The 19,945-nt window shown below is 46.8% G+C and overlaps 2 protein-coding genes across 4 annotated transcripts; one reads left to right on the forward strand and one right to left on the reverse strand.

Annotated features, from left to right (window-relative positions):
• Positions 1-4,451: 4,451 nt before the first annotated feature.
• Positions 4,452-16,929, forward strand: adam17a (ADAM metallopeptidase domain 17a). 3 transcript variants are annotated; one of them, XM_049005109.1, is made up of 20 exons: positions 4,452-4,791; positions 6,247-6,379; positions 7,027-7,160; positions 7,253-7,341; positions 7,938-8,118; positions 8,435-8,565; positions 8,856-8,942; positions 9,041-9,148; positions 9,855-10,026; positions 10,556-10,644; positions 10,771-10,923; positions 11,080-11,279; positions 11,737-11,840; positions 12,306-12,440; positions 12,683-12,810; positions 12,895-12,973; positions 14,024-14,112; positions 14,215-14,271; positions 14,482-14,518; positions 14,669-16,929. In XM_049005109.1, exons 1-20 carry the CDS (start codon positions 4,686-4,688, stop codon positions 15,004-15,006), a joined length of 2,550 nt encoding a protein of 849 aa, XP_048861066.1. In that variant the 5' UTR covers positions 4,452-4,685; the 3' UTR covers positions 15,007-16,929. The 3 variants fall into 3 exon arrangements, with proteins under 3 accessions (XP_048861066.1, XP_048861065.1, XP_048861067.1); XM_049005108.1 differs by lacking the exon at positions 14,482-14,518 and having other exon boundaries at positions 4,453-4,791; XM_049005110.1 differs by lacking the exons at positions 4,452-4,791; positions 14,482-14,518 and adding an exon at positions 4,961-4,980.
• On the reverse strand, positions 16,283-19,056 carry iah1 (isoamyl acetate hydrolyzing esterase 1 (putative)). Its single transcript, XM_049005115.1, has 6 exons — positions 18,920-19,056; positions 18,592-18,644; positions 18,300-18,436; positions 17,865-18,026; positions 17,362-17,483; positions 16,283-17,273 (listed from the first exon to the last, which is right to left on the reverse strand). The coding sequence occupies exons 1-6, from the start codon at positions 18,980-18,982 to the stop codon at positions 17,091-17,093; spliced, it is 720 nt and encodes a 239-aa protein (XP_048861072.1). The 5' UTR covers positions 18,983-19,056; the 3' UTR covers positions 16,283-17,090.
• Between the last annotated feature and the right edge of the window lie 889 nt (positions 19,057-19,945).

Consider the following 19,945-nt stretch of genomic DNA (forward strand, 5'->3'; position numbering starts at 1 on the left):
TGTGGATGGTGTCAGTCATGTCCTGGGCTTTGCCTTTAAAGCATGTTAAGGACAAAAACACCTACATTTTGTGTTCTCTCATTCCCGTATTTGACATCTGAGCTATGATTTTAAACTGACAAACATCACATGAGAAGCAAAGTCTTTCATCGTCCCACATATCTGGTGTTCCCCCCCCCCCAACACCTGATGTCTCTGAAATGGAGAAAAATACACCTGCAGCTTGTGCCGTTTTATCACATGTGCAGACAGTGTCAAGGAGTCAAGCTGTGAGAGAACCAATCAGATTGTAGACGAGATGGATTGAGGCACCTAGAGGAGACCGGACCAACCAATCAACCTCTTCTGCAATCTGATCTTTCTGAACCAATCATTTTTCCTTCTGCCCTCAATACATTTTTGTGTAAGTAAAACTCGCACAAGCTTTCTTTTGGTGCATCATATGAAAACGAAGATGATGGATGGCTGTATTACTAGAAGGTTTAATTTGCTAATTCAATTAGGCTAAAATGAATATCTGATGCAGGTAGGTAACAGTGATATGAGCTCTTGTTTTGGATTTCTCCATTTTTGTACCTGGGAAGGGTGTGACTCGCCTGCTTTGTAATTTCAAAACTCCATTAGAATGTATGGGTTGGAGAATGAGTGTTTGAATATTTGCTACAATGTAAAGTGAATGTTGACCCAATTGTACCTGTGAACAAATCTTTGATGGGCGTGGCTTAACTAATTCAGAGGTTAGCAGCTTAATCCTCAGAACCCACATGGTAAGCCTCCTCTGGGCCTCTCCACCCTGTAACTTTCCCAAACATGGGAAAGACGGTGCAGGTGGACTCATCAGAGAACAAAACGCGGCTCACTGTCCCCAGCCCAAGATTTACGCTGCTGGCACCATTGAAACCAATGTCTGGCATTGACATGAATGACCAGAGGTTCTGCTACAGCAGCCTGACCATGAGTATTGACCCTATGGAGCTCCTGATGGACAGTTTTGGTGGAAACAGGAGAGTCGAGTGAGTAAATACCGTCTGGGTTAGTACCCAGGAATCCTCCTGTGGCCACACTTACTCCTGTTGGATGCCGTATGCTGACATTACCCTGGATGCCATTAGCCTTTCAAGCTGCTGATTACATCTGTTTCAGGAATAAGTAACAAAACACGGACCTTTTTGCAGAACCTCTGCAGTCAGTTCAAGTGGGTCTGGAAGATGGATGGTGGGATTTTGTCTGAAACAAAGTCATTCAAACGTTAGTCAGTGAACAATGTCACATTGTCTCCACGTATCGCGCATCTTGTGTTCGGCAGCTGGAGAACTGAAAGGAGCTGATGAGCCCGGATACTAAACGCGGAGGTTTGATGCAGGAGGACAGTCCAGATTGTTTGCGAGCCAGTGGCAGCTGCAGCCGGTTTGAGTTTGTCCACCACGTTTCGGTACCCACGTTGGCGAGAGTCCAAAGCCAACCTTTTGTCATAAGTCCATGACCCTGAATGGCCTTGTGATCGGTACCTATGCCGGCATACGGTAGGTGGCAGGCGACACTCATTCAGGGTTGGTTTTTACTCTTCCACTGAAGTACTTCCCCCCCCCCCCCACCCCCCCATGTTCGCAGGCTGGTTTTATCTAAAGTACGCATGCAACCCAGCAGTACTTCACACCTCAATATGATCTCCCTCTTCATTTGATTCATTGGGCAGATTTTCTTGAAAGATTTTACAAAAAAAAAAGATTATAGGACTTCAAATAAAGACTGAACGAGTGTTACATTTATATAGCGCTTTTCAAATGCCACTTCAACCACCACCAGTGTAACACCCACCTGGATGATGTGACTAGCCTTTCTGCACCAGAACGCTCACCACACAGTAGCTAAGCTGGTGAAGGGGCAGGAGAGAATTCACCAGTTAGATATTGGGGATGATTAGGAGGCCAGATATGAAAGAGCCACTTTTCTATCATACTTCATGCACAAGATGCCTGCAAATTGTATTGATGGAGCCATGGCTGTAGAAGGGGCCGGCATGGTGGTGCAGTGGTTAGCACTGTTGCCTCATGCCTCTGGGACTTGGGTTCGAGTCTCCGCCTGGGTCACATGCCATGGGGTTTCCTCTGGGTACTCCGGTTTCCCCCCACAATCCAAAAACATGCTGAGGCTAATTGGAGTTGCTAAATCCCCCCGTAGGTGTGCATGTGTGAGTGCATGGTGTGTGAGTGTGCCCTGCGATGGGCTGGCCCCCCCATCCTGGGTTGTTCCCTGCCTCGTGCCCATTGCTTCCAGGATAGGCTCCAGACCCCCCACGACCCAGTAGGATAAGCGGTTTGGAAAACGGATGGATGTATCAATTCTGAAAGGCCCATTCCTGGTCCTTTTTCAAACAAACAGAGCAGATCACTTTATCATTAGGTCATATGCCCATTTATTATCTCTGCTATTGAAATAATTGTTCACATCTTTTCTTTGATTGATGGAATTAATTGGTTTTATCCTCTACTGGATCATGGAAGATTCATGTCTAATGTAAGTATTTACTTGTCAGTCACAAAAAATGTTTTTCACATTATGTTTCAAATATTGAAATCTATTTCCTGATAATCCTTATTAAACAGTATGTCGATTTGGGTGAATGACTACTGTTTTAAGTCCCGTTAGTGAGTCTAGTAATCGGGCTTGTTTGGCCAGGTATGGTCACACGTACGTGGAATTTGTCTCTGGTTGTTGATTACTCTCATAAATATAGCAGATAGATACACAGTTGCCACGAGACAGTTGTCATATAATTTGGTTGCTATATATGAAGCACATGTTGATAAGTGTTTAAAAAGTTCAGGAGTGCATGTCAGTGCAAGGACTGATGCACTAAATACAATATGTACAAAAAGAAATATAAGTACAGTGAGTTATTCAAAACCCTGAGGCATCGCTTAAGAGAGCTGGAAAGGCGCATGTCAAAAACCAGAAAATCTGAATCAGCTTTATTGGCCAAATATTCTGAGACACGCGTGGAATTTGACCCTGACTGTTAATGGCTCTCCAGTGTATTCATATGACATATATACTTGACACAAATACACAGTTAAGACAGGACAATGATATATGCAGTGCAGCCGATATATACAGTTACCACTCACTGAATGCTGAAATTTTCCCTTTGACGGAGAGCCATTTCCTCACGTCTGCTGTGGTTATATGATCTGGGACCAACCCTTTGCCCTGAAGGCCTGCAGACTCTTTCAGGAGCCGTTCCTGCACTGCAGGACGCACCCACCACGTCCAGCATGCTGTGGGGATTCTGACGTGCCGATGCTCTCCGTCAGTACGGGTCCTACTTCAAAATGGAAAAATTCTCACTTTTGTCTAATTTTTGAGACTAACATTTTGAGTTATATCGAGCATTTGGGTTTTAAGCACAATTTTATATCAGAAAAATAAAAGCTGTCACTAAGGAAATAGCCTTAGCCGGCCTCCAGAACCGGAGACGATCTTGCCTGTCTGTTATGACAGTCTGCAAAGGAAACTTTGGATGGGCTGATTATCCTTTTGCATTTGAGAGACCCGACAAGCAAAACCTTAGATACAATTACAACTTAAGAAATTAGGTGTCTATGAATATCCGGCTTGAAAATTAAAGAAATAATCTCCTGTTTCGTTATACACATACAATCACACTTTATTGACAGGAAAACCTCAGTTAAAATATTAAGACTTAAAGTGGGCCTTAGCAGGACAGTAGCTAAAAACTCTGGCCCCAGCTAGAGGACAGTATTGGCTGGGGAATTTTCAGGCTCCTATAAAGGGCTGGGCTCCCTGATCCTGCGGGCCCTTCCGATGGCCCTTGGCCTATAATTATAAATCATATTGAAATACGCCACTGTGTATAATCAAAGATCAAAGAAAACGAGTAACTGTCGGCAGTCAGTTTCTGGCAGACAAGGTAATGCCAACTGACTATTGCGAAATGTTGCCACACTAAAGCCGAGGAACCCAACATGAAAGTTTATTACATTAATTCATTTGGTTGGTCGATCGATCGACTAATGCGGCACAAAATGAATACAAAATATAACATTTGTACTTTCCGAGTGGTGTCAGAAACTACACCGCCTGCTTTGCTCTCTAAACAGGGGTCCGAAGTAAAATGCGAGGTCGGGGTATTTCCTTATATTTGGAAAGCGGCACATTCATTTTGCATATGGACATAAACCTCTCAGAAATCCATTCCTCCCAGTAATAATTATCAGTAATCGGTACATTATAACTGATACATATTAACGCACCGTCGGCGTTACTTTGTTTAAAGGCAGCGCGTGCAATAAAGCCCTACACAAATGACCAGCGTGTTAGGGTGAATTTCGGGGCGGAGGCGGCCCTCTCCTTTCGGGGATGTGTTTCCGGGTGCGGGACACCACGTCTAGAAGCAGCGGAGCGTCGGCCTGGCGGGTCTAATTTCGGTGGGGGGGGTGACAGCTTTATATTACGGGGGGAGACTTTGTAGTCGGGGAGGGCCGCTCTTTACAGTACGGAAAGCCGACTTTGGATACGGTGGGAAGGCGCTGGCTCTATCTTAGCTGTCCGGCTAGCGCCATATCCGCTTTAGCTTAGCCGCCGGCCGGGCTAGGCAGCCGCTCGTCCGTGTCTGCAGGCGGCGCGACCCATGCTGCTGTAGCGCGGGGGGCCGGTCCATCGCCATGGTAGCCTCCGCGGCCGCTTTCCTGCTGGTATGCCTGCTTCTGTCTCCGGCAGACAGCGCGATAAAAGCCTCGACGGAAGAGGAGCGGAGCGAAGTGGGGCTCGGTGAGTATCCGGTCGGTGCGATAAAAGCCTCGGCAGCGGAAGCAGAGCGAAGCGGGGCTCAGTGAGTTATCGGGCCGGTGCGTTCAACAGTCGCTCACCGAAAGTAGTCCTCTGCTGTCCGCCGTGCATTGAGCATCTGAGGTCGGCGTATTAACCAGCCACACTTTAGAATCATTATTAGATAATGAGGTAAGAGACCCTCGGTTAGCTGAGCAGATTGTCCAATATTTACGGCTGATAACTCACTATCGGTAATGGTATCAGTTCTACTTGTGATATCCGAAGTTTTTGAATGGAAGTGAAAATTCTGGGTCTTGTTTTTGTCCGGATATAACCTTTTAGTATGATATGAGTCGTGAAAAATGAAACCGGTTCCTCTCGGCGCTGCACTGTAATGTGGAGAATATGACGCTCCTTTTCATTGACACCTCGGGTATTGCGGAATACACCGTGTCCGTGTTCAAGCTGGAGTAATTAAGACGCTGTAATGATTTCACTGATAGATTGCACTGTTTGCGGTGTCTTACGATGTGGCTGGTGGTAAGGCCGCATTGTTTATATTGTAAACAGCGTTAGTGATTATTTATCTCGTACTTTACGTTTTGTGTTTTTTATATTTTGGGTAGTGAAAGTGCTCTAGTTTGGTTTCAGGTTTGATTGCTGCGGTTCTCTGTACTGTGGTTTTTCGTGTGGATCGGTGGCCCCGAATTGCCCTTACTGGTGTGTGTGTGCGCGCGCGTCCTGCCTCGTGCCCTTTGGGACTTGTTCCAGGCTCGTCACAGCCCAGTCACAGGAGATGGGTGCATGAAATGACCCGAGTTCTTTCTTTAGTGCTTGCGGTTTACAAATAGCGATGTTGAAATATTCTTCTTTTTTTTAATGAATACAACACTGCATTAATAGTCAACGTGATTCACATCATCTACACAGATTAGTTACTTGTAAAAGGTTGTGAACTTAGGGTCGTCTGTGTCTAATAGGTAATATGATGGATTTTGAAAATCTTGTTGCCAGTTCTTGTTGCATCCTGAGCAGGGGTGTGGTCAGGTCTATTAGCATAGCTTACAGTGTGATGCTATGCAGTAATTTGTGTGTCATGTGACACTGTGTGTGTGTGTGTGTGTGTGTGTGTGTGTGTGTGTGTGTGTGTGAGATGTGTGGACTGTCTTTGCCTCTATGTGATACTCTATTATACATTTTAACAGACATAAAACTTGTTTGACGTCCAATGTCCTGTTATCCCTTTCCGCTGTGGATTGTGGGATTTTGTTGCGGATCTCCTGAAAAACTTGAAAGTTTGTCAAGGTTTATTTTAGTACCTGTCTTTTAAACGTGACGCTAAAGTCCATCTTTAATGCATCCACATGCCTCTGTAAGGCACTTTGCATGGCCTGCGTCTGTCTTGTGCTCGCTTGGTGACGTACTTGCCTTGACCTCTGACCTCTCCCCCGGCAGATGCCCTCCACGACATGCTGACGGACTTCGAGGTGCTGCCGGTGTCCAGCCTGCGGCAGCACTCCGTCAGAAAGAGGGATGTCACTGCCGAGTCCCAGGTCGAGCGCCTCTTCAGCTTCACGGCTCTCAATAGGTGAATTCCATCTGCCAGGCAACATCAGCCTCTTCCAGCTTTTCATAGTTAATGACTCAACCGTCCGGTGTATCTTTTGACACTCTGCAGCAAACAGAACTCTACACACTTCTGATAGTTGTAACGCTTCTCTCCTTCTGTAATTGCAGAGGATTGCCGTTGATATTAACCAGTTGCATTATGTACATTGAGTAGCTGCTGTTTTTGTTAAGTTGCTACCAGGGGTGTTGTAAAGGGGGGGTGGACAAATCCAAGGTCACTTGAATGACAGAAACTAAAAATTTTGGAATGCTTAGTTGTATTGGCCTGGGTTGGGGGCCCAATATAATGTGCTTTCACTGGACTCAAAATCTCCAGTGGGCCCCCCCTGGGTGGTATCCATCCCTAATATCAGGACTCGCTTTCATTTTTGAAGGTATTTCTGGAATAAATAGATTAAAACAAACGCTTCCAAAATAAAGCACAGGATGCCACTGGCCTGGGTACTGAGCGTATTCCTCCACTGACTGGTGTGTTACTCTGCCACACTAAACATAAACATGTTGGGGATGAAACTGCATGTAAGCCAACAGCTAAACCAATGGCGTCTTCATTTTGCTGCACTTAAAGTTCCCTCTTGTTTTGTTTTTTTTCTCTCTTTCTCCAAGGTATTTTAAGCTTTACTTGACGACCAACAGAAACCTGTTTGCTAAAGACTTCAAAGTGGTGTTTCTAGATGGTGGTGGCCAGGGGAGGAGGTACGATGTCCAGATGCAGAACTACTTCAGCGGCCATGTCGTGGGTGAGGGTCCGCGGCGACGATGGAAATGTCGGCGAAGTTTGCCGGGCACTTTTTTTGTCGTCATGGTAACAGTGTCTCCGCCTCCTTTGAAGGGGAGGAGCATTCTCGTGTGCAGGCACACATAGACGGCAATGAATTCTCGGCCCACATTCTGACCGACGAAGCGGAATACAACGTCGAGGTGATGCCACTTTTTGCATCATTGAGTGTCGTGTGTCTAGTCGCAGTGTGGGGATTGTGTAAGATCCAATGTTATACTGTTTGTTTTTTTAATTTGGTATGTTTTATATTTTCGATCCAGTTTAATTTTCAGTGTGTGTGTATTTTCAGGCTTCAGTTTGTAATTTTATTTCTAGGGTTAGAATGAAAGTTGAGTCATTTTATGGTTCTGATCTTTAGAGAATCCTACATGAGTACATGTGTTTGCGTTGAGTACTAATGTCCTCAAAATGGGCAAAATGTGTCTCGGGTATTTTTTAATTCTGCATGTTGTATCTTGTTTGGCTTCAGTTTACGAAAATGCTTTCTTTTAGTTTTCGGTAACAATGATAACCCTAGTAAGATTAGGAATTGCGATGCATTCTCCATTTACTTGATCTCCGAATTGCGTGTTTTTGATCTTTGTGGTGGTGTTAGTTTTCTCTGGGCTCAAAAAGTTAAATATCAGGAAGAATCTATTTAAAAATCACAGTTCCAATAAGGCGAGTTTAACCAAGGTCTGAGAGATCTTTAATGAAATCCATTAAAAAGCCTTCATGACTGGGTCTCTCACCTCAGCCCCTGTGGAGGTTCACGGAAAAGCCCGATGATGACCGGCTGCTCGTGTATCGCTCTGAGGACATCCGCAACATCAGCCGCATCGCCTCACCGAAGGTGTGCGGTTACGTACGGGCCAAGGAGCTCATTCCGGAGGGCGCTCAGACCCTCAGAGAAGAGGAGGAGGAAGGCCTGGAGCACGGTGAGGAGGGTGGCTCCATGCTGGGGAAACGGCGGCTTAAAAGCTAATGCGTATCCAAGCTAACAAAATGCAGCAGCTAAAGGAAGAGAGAAGCAGGGAGCTGGATGGCTGGTAACCATCTTGGTGTAAACAGGAAGCAGGGAGCTTGATGGCAGGGTGGCCATCTTGGTGTAAACAGGAAGCAGGGAGCTGGATGGCAGGGTGGCCATCTTGGTGTAAACAGGAAGCAGGGAGCTTGATGGCAGGGTGGCCATCTTGGTGTAAACAGGAGGCAGGTGACTCCTCTTCTGACTGAACCACGTGTGCTGCTGCGCAGGGCACCTCCACCGGGAGAAGAGGCAGGCTCACAGCCCCAAGAAAAATACCTGTCCCCTGCTACTGGTGGCCGACTATCGCTTCTTTACCTACATGGGCCGCAAAGAGGAGAGCACTACCCTGAACTACCTGGTGAGAGATGGGGCTCTGGAAGTGCGTTACTGGAGTAAAAACAAGGTTCTTCCTGTTCCGCGGCTAACCTCGCTCTTCCAGGCACAAGCACTCATGCAGATCTGAGGTTCAGGGATCTGCTTGGATAATTTTTTTTTTAATCAATAATTTTGAGAGCGATTCAGATATTCCATCTGGAAATGGATTGATCGATTCCTTCTGGAATCGAATGATAATGGATTGTTTGACCCATCATGATTTTCACTGCCTCTCTTGTGTTTGTTTGTTTTTATTTATTTTGCCCCCTTCAGATTGAACTGATCGACCGGGTGGACGACATCTACAGGAACACTTCCTGGGATGATGAATTTAAGGGATACGGCGTGCAAATCCAGCAGGTAGTTGCACATTTAACATCAAATGTAGTTTTTCTAATGCTTTCTTTCCCTTTTGGTGGTGTGCGGTAAACCTGCACTTTTCTTGTGCTGTCGCTTAGATAATCATCAATAAGGAACCCACCAAAGTCAAAAACGAGGTGCATTATAACATGGAAGGGAGTCCGGACAAGTCCAAAGACGTGTGGGACGTCAAGAAGTTGCTGGAGGTGAGCAGGTTCATTATCGTTAACGAAAAGTAAAACGATGAAAAGATATTTTCGTAAACTGAAATAAGACGCAAAAATAAAATGGTACAACTAAATTAAAACTATAAATGTTGCTTTCAAAACTAACAGGAATAACAATGAAAACCAACCTCAAATACTTCCTGTTACTGTTTTTTAAAAACCATTCAGCTAAAGTGATTATTTATTTTTAATTACCATTTATAATAGCTGGGACAGGTTTTGTCCATTTTGAGGACGTGCAAATTGTGGTCGTGTAGGACTCGGACACATTGTTCACAGTCTATCCCAAAGCATGCAATTACTAAAACATGATCTTGATTTCCAATGAAAGTTTTACTTTTGACATGCTGAAATAATAGATGGAATTAGAGTTAAATCCAATTACCATAAGTTACTTAGTCACTTAAATGTTCAGTGATGCAGTGTTAGAAATTATTAAATGAATGGTATTTGTATATATTTTTATATATTATACACACATTTAAAGGTTGGAAGATAGTTTGCTGTCCACTTTTCCAAAAATGTGAAAGTTCTAAAACAGAATTTGGGTATAAAGATTATTGGATCCATACTTTTTCAGCCCAGCCTGACTGACCCGGGAAGGGGGTCAGTAGCTACACAGATTCCATGATCACCATGGACACGCAAACTCGTTTACTTGATGATAATCTCTCTTTGTCCCCAGCAATTCAGCTCGGACATTGCGGAGAACGCCTCGACCGTCTGCCTCGCTCACCTCTTCACCTACCAGGACTTCGACGAGGGCACGCTGGGCTTGGCGTACGTGGCCCCCTCCAGGTCTATGGACGGATCCGCGAACTCCAAAGCCCCGGGCCTGGGCGGCCTCTGCTCAGGGGGTGTGTCTTCTGTGGACATGAATTATCCATTTTTGCACAATATTGTGCAAAAATCTTACACAGCCAAAGAAAATGATTGGTGTAAAATTGGTTGGCGTAAAACTATACTGTTTAAGCTAACATATTTTGACAAGCTTAACCGTTTCAAATTTAATACATGGAATGGCCTGGGCGTCCAATTTAGATGACAGTAAGTTTTTGGAGAACAGCTTTTTTTATTTATTTTTACTCGTTTTTCTGTATTTTAATGTGCATGTCTTCTAATGCTTCTAATGTACATTTACTATTCAGATAAATAGCTTTAAACATTTCTTTTGGCTGTCTAAGATTTTTGCACAGTACTGTGATTGTCCGTTTCCTTGTAACGGTATCGAAAGGCCCCTCTGTAACCACCTGACTGTCATGTGACCTCCTGCCATTTTTTTTCTTCCTGCTCTAATTATCAGACTTCATGAACAGGAAGTAGCTACAGTTTGAGGATGTGAGGAAATGTTAGTCATTGTCGTTTGGTTGGTCGTTTTCGTTTCAGCATACACTCCTCCTGGAACTAGGAAGCGGACTTACTTAAACACCGGCTTAACCAGCACTAAGAATTATGGGAAAACTATCCTTACAAAGGTAGCTTTTAAAGACTTTAACATTATGAAATATTTTGACATTTTTAAAAAGGACAGTGTGCTGAAGTAACTGAACAGAACTCGGGAAGCTGACGGAACATTGAACGGTGAGACGTTTTGCCAACAGGAGGCAGACCTGGTGACGACTCATGAGCTGGGCCACAATTTCGGAGCCGAGCACGACCCCGACAACATCGCCCACTGTGCCCCCAGCGACGACAACGGGGGCAAGTATGTCATGTATCCCATAGCAGTGAGTGGGGACCACGTCAACAACAAGGTACCAGTCTATTCGCTTGCCAGAATCTGAGGGTCCATTTGGGTTCTTTGTGTTGGGGCTTGTGGCTCTGAATCAAGTGTGTGTGTCTATAGATAGATAGTTGATGTGAGGTGATGTAGGCTTTCCCCACCTTTACAACCCCCCCCCCCCCCCCAGCGCTTTTCCAACTGCAGCAAGATCTCCATCGGGAAAACTCTGAAGCTGAAGGCTCCCATTTGCTTCCGAGAGAGGAACAGCAAGGTGTGTGGGAACTCGCGGGTGGAGGAGGGCGAGGACTGCGATCCGGGGCTGCTCCATCTGCAGCACGACCCCTGCTGCACCAGCAATTGCAAGTTCAGACCCGGCGTCCAGTGCAGGTACTGGGAAGGCCGTTTCACTCAAACCGAAACCCTCCAGTGATGGTGAAATGGTCCCTCCTCTTAACATCTCAGGGAGGGTCGGCCCGCCCCTTTCTGGGGGCCTAAGCAAAATGTGACTGACCTAGTTATCGGTGGTAATCTCCCTTCACATTCTGATGGGGCGCCCCCTGGTGGCCACTGGGCCCTAAGCAGCCTGCTTAGTTTGCATTGTTCACCCTGAGCCAGTCCTGATCTCAGAATATCGCCTTATTCTAAAGCAGGGCTCGTCAAATCTGGACCTCAATTCCAAATCCAGGCCTTGTTTTCAGTTCTCCCAGGTAGTCAGTTTAATAATTACTGATTCTGATTGGTCAGAGGCTTCACACCTGGCTCACAGGTAAAGGAAGGCTGGAAAACCAGCAGTGCTCGGACCTCGGGGACTAAAGCGTGGAAACTTCTTTTCTTGTGAATCCAGTGACCGGAACAGCCCATGTTGCAGAAATTGCACCTTTGAGAAAGCAGGGAAAGTCTGCCAGGAGTCCATCAGTGCCACCTGTAAGGGGGAATCCAAGTGTACAGGTAGGTGCAGCGGCTGGGTGATTGCAACGGGCCTGGCGGATATGAGAGGCACCACGAGAAATGTGTAAGAGCCCTAGCTCTGTTAATGCCGTCTTTCCTAGCCCAGTCCCAGGGGATCCTCATGCTGTCCACATCTTTGCTCCATCCCAGCTTCCAACGCGCCTGTACAAGATACTCGATGTCTTTGATTAGTTGATTTGCTATTGATTGTTTGGTTCAGGTACTGGGGCCTGGGAGAGAGCAAATATGTGGACTGTCTGAGGGTCCTCATGGACTGGGTTGAGAGAGGGTTTAAGGACAAGCGCAAAAGATGCAACAAAGCTCCTTTGTGGGGCCGCGGTATTTAAGGATAAGCGGATACAGAAAATGGATGGATGACAGTTTTTGCCCGAGATTTGGGTCGATACCACTCGTTCGACTTAGTCACTCACCTCTTCTCCCATATGCTGTTGGCGCGTCTCCCAGGTAACAGCAGTCTGTGCCCACCTCCTGTCAACGCCCGCGACGACACCATCTGCGTGGACAGTGGCACGTGCCGTGGAGGAGAATGCATCCCGTTCTGCGTGGCCAGCGAGAACCTCTTGCCCTGCGCCTGCAATGGTTAATATCACCTGGGCGTCATTGCGCGAACGAATCTGATTCTAGCACTTCTGCTTGTTTGTTTGTCTGTTTGATTATTTTGGCTTGGCAGGGTTAGACGCTGTGCCTGTGATTGGATGGTCAGCAGACTGAACAAGGCCCTTTACTGCTAATTGCTCCAGGGACTGACTGACCCTAAACCTTCTCTGTCGATTTGGATAAATGCCTCCGCTAAATTAATGCATCTTGATCGATTTTCCTAGAGACGACCAACTCATGTAAGGTGTGCTGTCGGGACAAGGCCGGCATCTGTGCCCCTTTCGAGAAGAACGGGAAATACCTCTACCTACGGAAGGGGAAACCTTGCACCGTGGGCTTCTGTGATGAAGGCGTGAGTATACTCACTTCATGTCACTGGAGGACTGGGGGGGGGGTAGATCCCTGTTCACTTGGCCGCTCTTTTCTGTCACTGCAGGGGAAGTGCATGAAGCAGGTCCAGGATGTCATCGAACGTCTGTGGGACTTCATCGACAAGCTGGACATCAACACTTTTGGTGAGCAGCAGCACTGCACTAGTACTAGAAGATTGTTTTATATACAGAATATATGACATTTTCCATAGATGATTTTCCTGTAGTATTATCACTTTTTTTTATTATGTACAGTGACGCGTACAGTTGAGCTGCATGACGACGTTTCAGTCGACGATCGGTCGCATATGCAACGGTGGTCCCATAAAATTATAATGGAGCTAAAAAAAATTCCCATCACCTACGGACATCTTAGCCGTCGTAAGGTTATAGTGTAACATGTTGCTTGCGCATTTGTGGTGAGGCTGGTCTGAACAAACCTACTACTCTGCCAGTTGTGTGAAAGTATAGCACATACAATTATCTACAGCACACTATACATGATGACGGTAACCAACTGTTACTTGTTTATGTATGTACTGCATGCACTTTTTATCGTTATTTAGGCTATACTACATTGCCTAGTTGTGTAGTAGGCCGTACCATCTAGGTTTGTGAAATTACACTCACTCTGTGATGGTCTCGCAACGACGAAATCGCCAAATGATGCGTTTTTTATAATGTATTCATCGTTAAGCGACGTATTACTGTACTTGTGCATTATTGTCTTGTGCAGGGGTGGCCTATCTTATCCGCAAAGGGCCGGTGTGTATGTAGGTTTTTGGGATAACCTTTAGGTCAGCTGTTCAAACCCAGGTGTGAGGACTCTTCAGCCAATCAGTCCTGTAATTAGTGACCTAATTAGGGAGTTGCAGCGAAAACCCGCACACACTGGCTCTTTACGGATAAGATTTCCCACCCCTGGTCTTGTGTGTCCAGCTTGTCGTTTTCTGTATCAAGACTTTAAAAATGGCTTAAGTTGCCTTTCTCGGTATGGCTGCATATTTTGAAATGACTTTTGGTTCGACTTCAGGTGCAGATGGTTGATCTTTAGCTGTGTAGTTGCTGATGTTGAGCTGAGTAGCCCGATTTTTTTAAAATGTTGCCCATTGATTTTTGTTAGTCCAGCGGTGTGTTTTACTGGAGCCGTTTCGTTTAAGCGCTTGTGCATCAAAGCTCCCCCGGTCTCCGCAGGGAAATTCCTGGCGGACAACATCGTGGGCTCGGTTGTGGTGTTCTCCCTCATCTTCTGGATCCCCCTTAGCATCCTGGTGCACTGTGTGGTAGGTGGTCCACAGGGCGCCTGCTCATGTGTCCCTGACGGAGTGGGGTGGGGGTTATGGGGGCTGTGTCTCTGACTGACGGTCATGTGACCCATGTTTCAGGACAAAAGCCTTGACAAGGAGTACGAGGAGAACAACAAGTCGCTCTTCTACCCCAGCGTGAGTATCGACTTTTTGCCCCCCTTGCTAAAATTCCCCTTCCTTCACTGTGGCGGGGGGGGGGTCCAGATTTGCTCTTCTGTGGACTTAGTGACACCTCTGTGTAGCTCAGTTGGGGTGGGGAGATGGGTTATGATTTTAAGTGCAGCTTAAGGCTCAAAAATGATGACCTGTCCATTACTGTCTACTTTGGCCTCCACGGAGCTGCAGCAGATCCTGGAGGTGTGTAGTAGAACTCTGTTGACAGGTGAGTCGGCCGTGTAGCATCCAGTGTGTAACGCAGCGTGTCGATGGATCGTGGGAGTGCACCGTGGTGAGCTTGTGTGCCTGCTTGACACGGCCGATTCTGATTGGCTGTCGTTCACCACCTGCCCACCCCTCCCCCAACTCCTCACAGAACCCAGAGATGCTGAGCAGCCTGGAGTCGGCCTCCGTACGCATCCTGAAGCCTCCGCCACCGCCTCCCGTGATCGCCACGTCCCGCCTCCAGCCCGCCCACCAGGCCTCGGCCCCAAACGCACTGTCCCCAAGCTCGAGCTCGGCCCCGGGCCCCGGCCCTGCCCAGGCCGCCGTCGGGCCCCGGCTGGAGCCGCTGCGAATGGCCACCATCCAGGAGGACCCCAGCAGCGACTCGCACCTGGACGAGGACATGCTGGAGGAGGACTTCCAGCCCAGCGGACCCACAAAGTCCTACGAGGACCTGACGGAGCAGCAACCAGCCCTGTCGCGCAGTGACAAGGCCCAGGTGTTCAGGCTCAAGAGGCAGCAACGCGTCGACAGCAAGGAAACAGAGTGCTGAACTCCCAGCCCCAATATTAGGGGTGAGGCAGGGAAAGGGGTGTGGTCAGGAGATGGGTGGGGCTTAGAGGGGCAGGGCAGGGAAAGGGGTGTGATCAGGAGATGGGTGGGGCTTAGAGGGGCAGGGCAGGACCTGCAAACATGGCTGAATTAAACACGAGTGAGAGTAACTGCCAGTCATGTGTTAATGATTAGTTAATCGTTTCTTTTTTTTTTTCCTAAGGAAATGTGTTGTGATGCCAAGGACAGTCAGGGCCCTGACCCTAAGGTGCATTTACTCTTCCAGCTACAGCTTCAGCGCACTCCCATGGTCACCATGGCAATGTGCTAGTTTTGCGCGGGTTCCCCGAGGCGGGTTCTGTGGGTCGCCTTTCTGCTGAGTGACCGTGGTTGAGCCGCTGAGCCCCCCTTGTTCGGGCTTTCAGAGACGCGTTTGACCTCTTTATCGTTGTTTCTCTAGCCACGCTGAATGTTTTCTGGACAACTTGGTAGGTTGATGAGTTAGTTGTTACTTAGAAGATCAGGACTGGCGAGTGAGAGCCCCATTTGCCTGAATTATGTTCTATTACCCCCACCGCCTCAGAATTTATTTTTTGAATAGTTGCCTAAATGCTCGTGATTCGGTCGTGGTTCCTATCATCCTGTGTACGCTTTTTTTTGCCTGGATTTTCCCCCAGTGCGTGTATCTGTTGCGGGGCCAAGGTGGCGTGCTGAGTGTGGTATTCGGTGTCATTGATGCAGGTCACACTCCTGTGGTCATGACTTTGTCCAGCACCAGACTGGAGGTTTGTGGTTTTGGTCCCTCATGAAGGTGACAGTGGTGGCCCGGCTCCGCATTAACGTGGGTCTGGGGGAAGGGTGGGGGGTTTTCTGCGTGATGCCAGGTTCCCCTCCCCCCCAGAGAAGCCTTCCACTGCCACTGGAACGAGACTCTTTTGAAACTGGTTTGAACTGGGATATCTACTAGAATTAGTAGTTCATATAATCTGTGAGGTATTGCTGGAGAAATGTTACTGCAGGAACATGTGTATGTCTGTCTACCATACCGGCAGTAATCTGCACAATTAAATGAAAAGGAACTTTTTTTTTGGTAGTCTGATGCTGATAATCACTTAATAAAATGACAAATTAGCTCAAGTATTTAATTTCTCAGTAGCAGCAGTTTCTCTGCGTTAATCTTTCCAACAAAAATTTAATCTTTTTGGTTTGCCAAGCTACTTTTGTGTTAATGTGAAATAACTTATTTATTTAGCCAGACTGCCTTTGTGTGATATCACTGTCTTCCTGTGTCACCTTCACTACTGTAAATGGTAGCGGTGTCTAGCTGGCAGCCTGCAGTAAATGCCACCTGTCACTCAGTGTTACCCGTGACTGTTAATCATGGCCTTAATGACCATTCGGTCGACTTTATCAGAATGTTTAGCACTAGACGCGGGGAAACCTTGGGTGGAAGCAGCCTGCGGGGCAGCGGCTTGAGCAGGATGCCCCCCTGATTCCACCACTCGCTGCTGCCAAAGAGGCTATGACTGAGTGGTGTTTGCCCGTGTCCAGCAAAGGCATCTCTGTCAAACCACTTCAGACTGTTTCTTGTGACTTCTTACCTGTACGCCTCTAGATAAAATGTTTATATTCAGCCATTGTCTATTTTCAGTTTTTCACTTTAGAATGGCTTTCTTAGTGTTCCCTTTTTGTACTATTTTTTTTTAATATATACTCCCCCTTTCCTCCCATTGCTTCTAGCCTTTGTTTTACTGCCTGCTTAATTTTATGGCTATTTCACTTCTGTGTCATTTTAACTTTACTGTATAGCACACTGCATATGAGAAATGTACGTAAAATAAAAGGTATTCAGATGATAAATATTCTGAAGCTACAGACCACAAGCATTATTGCAAGCCTTGATTACGCTTTATGTAAAAAGTAAAAAAAAAAAAGCTTAGCACGGTATGCTGTGTTCGTGAGCCCATAGGTTTCAGTGCACGCCGCATGCCCCCCCCCCCCCCCCAGTCAATTATTGTTCTTCATTGGCTGGCATGACTCAGGAGGCTGGTTTCTGGGCTGTCGGTGTCCACATCCCGCCAGTAAGGAAGAATCATAGGTAGATATGCAGTCCGCTTTTCCAGGAGAGGCCAGAGGTGCTCGGCTACAAACCCGTTCCCTTTGGTGGAGAGGTGCAGCCCATCAGAAAGGTAGGAGGAGTAGTCCTGGAGGGGGGGGGTAGTACAGGGCTCACTGTAGGTCTGTAAAGCCATGGTCTGCCAGTTGGTGACTGTCAGTCCTGAAGGTGCTTACCTGTCCGTCCTTCTGCATGAGCGTCCAGAGGTCCAGCACCTCAGCCCCACTTTGCCAACCAGCCTGGGCGCAGGCTTGGGCGTACTGCCCAACCACAGAGTTATGCCGGTTAAGGGGAAAGCCTGCAGAGATCAGCACAAAGATGGAAGCCCTAAACAACGCAACCTTTTTATACGGAGACAAATGTCTCAGTTTCTCCAAATGCCAACATCACTGTTCTCAATACAGAAGGAAAAAATTCTCCCAAGACAGACAAAAACCCTAACCTAAATGAATGAATCATTTCTTCCTAATATAACAGGCCTTTGTCATCTGCTAATGCTTTTTCTGTCTAACAAATTTCACTAAATGGGAACAAAAGGCTTACTGTTCCTGCTTTGTGTACAAGTAGGTGTAGCCATCAGGCAGTAAGACTTCTATGCTCTTCGTCAGTAGAGCCAATGGAGCTTGGCACAGCCTACTCATACCAGCAGACAGGGGGCGCTCCAGGCCTCTCCGCTCACCTTTGAAGAGGCACTCCTTCTCCCAGGTGGGCTCGTGAAGAGGTGGAGGGGTGATAAGTATAACCTTGTCCGCAGAAATCCCCACTGAAGACAGGTGTTTCACAATGTCCTTCAGGTTCTCTGCATACTCCTGCATTGGCACGTGCTGCTGTGGATTTTTGTCTGAGAACAAGGGACTAGTGTGTTCAGATCAAGGGGTCAAAACCACAACAATCTGATAACATCCTAATTTTAGGCAGTGCAATACTCCGCTCTGTCACACAAGTGATTTATCATTCAACTGACAAGAAGTAGCAATCAGTTAAGAAAAAAAATCTAAAGCAGTGTATAAGAGGGAATTGTTCATCCTACCAGCACAAAAACCTCGAGAACTCTACGTGTTTATATCGTGACATTTTAGCACCAACAATCCATGGAAGGCCACAGAGCACTTGCCTTGCAAAGAGCAGTCGTTGGTTCCGAAGAAGACGGTGACGGCGGCGACATTGTTGCTGTTAATGATGCGCGGAAGGATGATCTTGGCCCATCTTGAGTTGTATCCCGAGAATCCTCGGTTCACCACATCGCATTTCCTTCACGCATGAACATGATGCTAAGCAAACAAGGGACTATGCTCGCACCTATCCCTTATAACAGCGTTACTGACATCTTTCTAAACATCTAGTAAAGTAAAATAAGACATTAAACAACAACGCGTCTTAAGCCGTCTTTCAGATGTAATACTTACCTGGCTAATTTATTTGTTATTTCGGAGCCCCATCCGTTTGCTTGAAAGGAAAACTGGAAAAAGAGACAAATCTAGCCAAATGCCAACCTATAAACGATGAAGACGTTCAGCGATAAAACAGTAACAAAACACAAAGTCAGATGATATCATGGTATATATGGGCCGCATAATTCCGGTCATCAGTCCGGCATCTAATCAGAATCCAGTTAAACGGTTAGGAATGCAGCTGCGAAACACAGAAAACCTATCGGATTCAGCTGCGAAGGGGAAAATATAATCAACATCATATAATACATGCATTATAATAATCGCTTTCATTTGCACATACCTGTGTGATTGAGTCTCCAAAAAGAACAACTTGCGGCCATGCAATACTCCACAGTTTAGACATACTGCACCTGACTATTTGCCGTTTCTGTCACAGGTGAGTACCTTGACCCGGAAGTGAACTCTTGAACCGCGGCGCCTAACATTTAGCGCCCTCTGTCTATCAGGAGACCCACTTGCACGCAAAGCCCGTCGTGGAGCCTCGTCCGTTGGTGCTGCTTAGTCCAGTTCTCTCTTCCACCTTTTAACACTTTTAATATAGTATACGGGTTAAGATTGAATGAAAAAATATAGCATTTAAAAACATTCATCGGTAATTCCCTTTGTATTTGCTACCTAGATTGTTTAAGCTGGGCGATACTGACCGGTTTGCATAGCTGACAGATCGGAAGATTATCGTGGAACAGGGATTATATCCATCCATCCATCCATCCATTTTCCAAACCACTTATCCTACTGGGTCGTGGGGGGTCTGGAGCCTATCCCGGAAGCAATGGGTATGAGGCAGGGAACAACCCAGGATGGGGGGCCAGCCCATCGCAGGGCACACTCACACACCATTCACTCACACATTACACAGCGACTCCTATTAGCCTCAGCATGTTTTTGGACTGTGGGGGGAAACCGGAGTACCCGGAGGAAACCCCACGACGACATGGGGAGAACATGCAAACTCCACACACATGTGACCCAGGCGGAGACTCGAACCCGGGTCCCAGAGGTGTGAGGCAATAGTGCTAACCACTGCACCACCATGCCGCCCCCAGGGATTATATGTACAATATGTACTAAAATAAGACTATGAAGGGAGAAGAAGCGGCAGCTTGTTCTTATGTTTATGGGAAAAGTTTTGGGGTTTTTTTGCTTTGCTATTTTTTATACAAGTTATTCACCATCAGCCACCACTCCCATTATATTGCTCTCGCCACCGGGTCAGAACACCTGAAGTCATATTGTTACTGTGGTTCCTGCCACTGTGCCGCACCTGGCCTGCAGCTCCCTCACCACGCCACATTACCTCACCAAC

Source organism: Brienomyrus brachyistius, unplaced genomic scaffold (assembly GCF_023856365.1).
Source record: "Brienomyrus brachyistius isolate T26 unplaced genomic scaffold, BBRACH_0.4 scaffold148, whole genome shotgun sequence".
Classification (NCBI taxonomy): domain Eukaryota; kingdom Metazoa; phylum Chordata; class Actinopteri; order Osteoglossiformes; family Mormyridae; genus Brienomyrus; species Brienomyrus brachyistius.

Excerpts from the sequence above, each read along its gene's own strand:
- adam17a (XM_049005108.1), top strand. The coding sequence starts at position 4,686 with ATGGTAGCCTCCGCGGCCGCTTTCCTGCTGGTATGCCTGCTTCTGTCT. Across the intron at positions 4,792-6,246 it reads GCGGAGCGAAGTGGGGCTCG|ATGCCCTCCACGACATGCTG; the intron begins GTGAGTATCCGG and ends CTCCCCCGGCAG. Across the intron at positions 8,566-8,855 it reads GCACTACCCTGAACTACCTG|ATTGAACTGATCGACCGGGT; the intron begins GTGAGAGATGGG and ends TGCCCCCTTCAG.
- iah1 (XM_049005115.1), bottom strand. The coding sequence starts at position 18,982 with ATGTCTAAACTGTGGAGTATTGCATGGCCGCAAGTTGTTCTTTTTGGA. Across the intron at positions 18,437-18,591 it reads ATAACAAATAAATTAGCCAG|GAAATGCGATGTGGTGAACC; the intron begins GTAAGTATTACA and ends TCATGCGTGAAG. Across the intron at positions 18,027-18,299 it reads CAACGACTGCTCTTTGCAAG|ACAAAAATCCACAGCAGCAC; the intron begins GCAAGTGCTCTG and ends CCTTGTTCTCAG.